This window comes from Chenopodium album, chromosome 16, assembly GCF_948465745.1.
Source record: "Chenopodium album chromosome 16, dcCheAlbu1.1, whole genome shotgun sequence".
Taxonomy (NCBI): Eukaryota; Viridiplantae; Streptophyta; class Magnoliopsida; order Caryophyllales; family Amaranthaceae; genus Chenopodium; species Chenopodium album.
Window position 1 is genome coordinate 41214883 of NC_137849.1, and position 2931 is coordinate 41217813.

Here is a 2931-nt window from a genome sequence, read left to right on the forward strand (position 1 = left end):
AGGTGAGCAAAGATTTGGATCCAAAGAAGTTGGTGAGATGGTTGAATTTGTAGCTTAGCTTGCTAGAATTTGTTATATACATCCAGGTGTACCGTACACCCAACGAATCCAAAGTTAGTTTTTATAAGAATCTCTCGGGCTTGTGGACCTATACAAGTTTTTTCCTTCTCTTAATTTTGCCAAAAAATAGTAAAGTGCTTCCTACTTCCAAAAAAAAAAATAAAGAGTATAGAAACGGCTATTTTTACTGTCGTTGTCTTCGTATGATTACGAGAACCACAAAGCTCTTTTTCGGGAAAAGCGCTAACCCACACAACCACACTTCACTTGATCAATAACTCCAATAATAAAAATTAAAAAAAATAATAATAATCCCTTTTTAATTAATTTATCAACCGAAATTATTAAAGCAAAGACTATGATTAATACCCTAATTTAATATTCTCAACAAAAACATAGACTTATTAAACTCCCACTTTATTAATAAAAATCCCTTAAAAAAAAAATTACTCGTAATTCAACACGTAGACCGCGTCTATTTATTTAGACCACTAGGAAAATTCCACCTCAGAAAAAAAAAAAGGCGTTATATAAATACCCTAAAAATAACCAAAAACTAACAGACTCTTCCCCCTATTTTCTCTCTCCTCCTAACACTCTGTTTTTCTGATTAACAATGGGTCGTCCTCAAAAAATGAAAAACTTAGTCGGAATTTTCAAAGACAAAGTTTCTCTTATCAAAGCCACCCTTTTATTTTCCTCTAAACCAACCACTTCTTTTCATATTGCCGTCTTACGCGCCACCACACACCGCCACCCTTCCGACCCGCCCCCGCTCGACGCTGTTTTATCTTTGGTTAACCATTATCGCCCTTCTACCTCCGGCGTTTTTATCCACGCGCTACTGCAACGTCTTCATGGGACCACCAGTGTCTACGTGGCACTCAAGTGCTTGCTCACGCTCCACCACGTCATCATTCACGGTTCCCCTGCTTTGAAGGAGGAGATCTTGGGTTATTCGAGTGGACCGTTGTTGAATTTGTCGGGGTTTAAGGATGATTCCGGGGGTGACACGTGGGAGTTGTCGGAGTGGGTGAGGTGGTATGGTGACGTCATTGATCACGGTGTCGGGTTGTCGCGGCGGAAGAACAGGGGAGGAGGAGGAGGAGAGAGATTAGGGTTGTTGGTTAATATGGCTGAGGTGATTTGTGGGGCCCCTGAAAGTCTCCATTATCAAAGAATAAGTTTGATTTATGAAGTAATTAAGCTTGTTGGAGAAGATTATCGGATGATTATGAGAGAGATTAATGCTTTAATCAATCAATTTGGGAAGAAAAGAATTCAAGATTTGAGCAATGATTTAATTGGGGAATTGTTAAATGATTTAAAAAGACTCCAAAATTGCCGGGAAAAACTGGTTTTAATGTTCTTGAATAAGAAGAATGATGGGGTTTGGGAATTGATCGAGGAAGTAAGGAAAGATGTTGAGGAGGTTAAGGAGAGGAGAGAGAATATGAAATTGTTAAAATTTGAAAGGAGTAAGTCGACTCGGGTGGCGGAGAACCGAGTTGGTGAGTCGATATCGGTTTCGGTCGTGCCGCCGCGGCGGAATAGACGGTGGTTGGATGTTGAATGGAATACAATGGTTGCTTCCTATGGTTGAGTTTTGGTTACTATTGTCAAGGTTGGTTTCTCAAGTGTGAATTTGGAGATTGGTAGTTAGGTCAATTTTTGGAATATAAAATGTGTATATTTGTCATACTGTTATTTTTTGATGTACAAAAATATCAGAAACATTCCTTTGGTTTTCTAATTACTTAGCAAATAAGGAAAAGAAATAGGAATAAGAATAAGTCAATAATAAGAGAAGAAACTGTTGTTCAGGTCAGTGTCTTTTTTGTGATTATTTCCTGATATGTGTGAATGAATATAATGTGTGTTCTAATAAACTTGTGTTATCTTTGATTTGCTTCCTACTGAGTTGGTGTGAATATGGATACTGGTGCTGATGTCATTTGAATGACTTGGAAATGGGCAAATGATCCTAATTCAATGAGCTTGAAATCTAGAAGCTCGCGATACAAACTTGTTAATTTTGATGTTTTTATAAAGTTAGAAAATGTCGTTCTTAAAAGCGTGTTCGACAAAATTAGTTATTTTTACTGGCGGTGAGTCGGTAACTTGATGTCATTTTATGACAAAAATTGGGCAAATGATCCTAATTTGGTGTTTATGAGTTGAGTTTGAGATCTAGAAGATCTTAAACTGAGCATATCAATTTTATAGCTTTCTTATTCATGATATCTTATTTCTATACCTAGTGTGTTTTAGATCTCAATAACATTAAAAGAACAATAGAGAGTACTCCACAAAAGTACAATCACACAAGAAAGATCTAGGACTATAATTAGGGAAAATTTTGATTTAATGTAGTGTTTTAAAAAGTTAAATTTAAGTCCCATTCAAAAAAAAAAAAAAAAAGTTAAATTTAAATAGACCTTCCAATAATACAAGATTCAGGTAAATCAAATTTAATACCATACGTCCATACTCATAAGCATAAACATAGGAAGATCAGAATAGTATTCTGTAATATGAATGTCAGGAAATCATAATGAAGAAGCATATACAACTACACAGCATGAGTCTAGGAGGCATTCTTCATAAGGATTTAGGGCTTGTTCATATTTATAGAACTGAGCTGAACTTAATTGATTGGAGCTGAACTGAATTGAATAGAGCTGAAATGAATATTTTATAAGAGAAGTAAATTAGGAGTTGAGCTGAACTGAACTGAACTAAATAGATTGAAGCTGAAATGAACTGAATTGATTGAAGCTAAACTGAACTGAAATGAAGCTGAAGTGAACAAGCTCTTAGTAATGAGATAGACATTTAGAGCACACCAAACTTGAAAAATCCACATTAGAA

At 35.7% G+C, this 2931-nt stretch overlaps 1 protein-coding gene across 1 annotated transcript; it reads left to right on the top strand.

The window, feature by feature from the left end:
- Positions 1–643: 643 nt before the first annotated feature.
- On the top strand, positions 644–1910 carry LOC145585348 (putative clathrin assembly protein At4g40080). Its single transcript, XM_081642054.1, has one exon. The coding sequence runs from the start codon at positions 677–679 to the stop codon at positions 1661–1663; it is 987 nt and encodes a 328-aa protein (XP_081498180.1). The 5' UTR covers positions 644–676; the 3' UTR covers positions 1664–1910.
- Positions 1911–2931: the final 1021 nt, after the last annotated feature.

Bases quoted from the DNA above. Each gene is read 5' to 3' on its own strand.
- LOC145585348 (XM_081642054.1), top strand. From the start codon at position 677: ATGGGTCGTCCTCAAAAAATGAAAAACTTAGTCGGAATTTTCAAAGAC.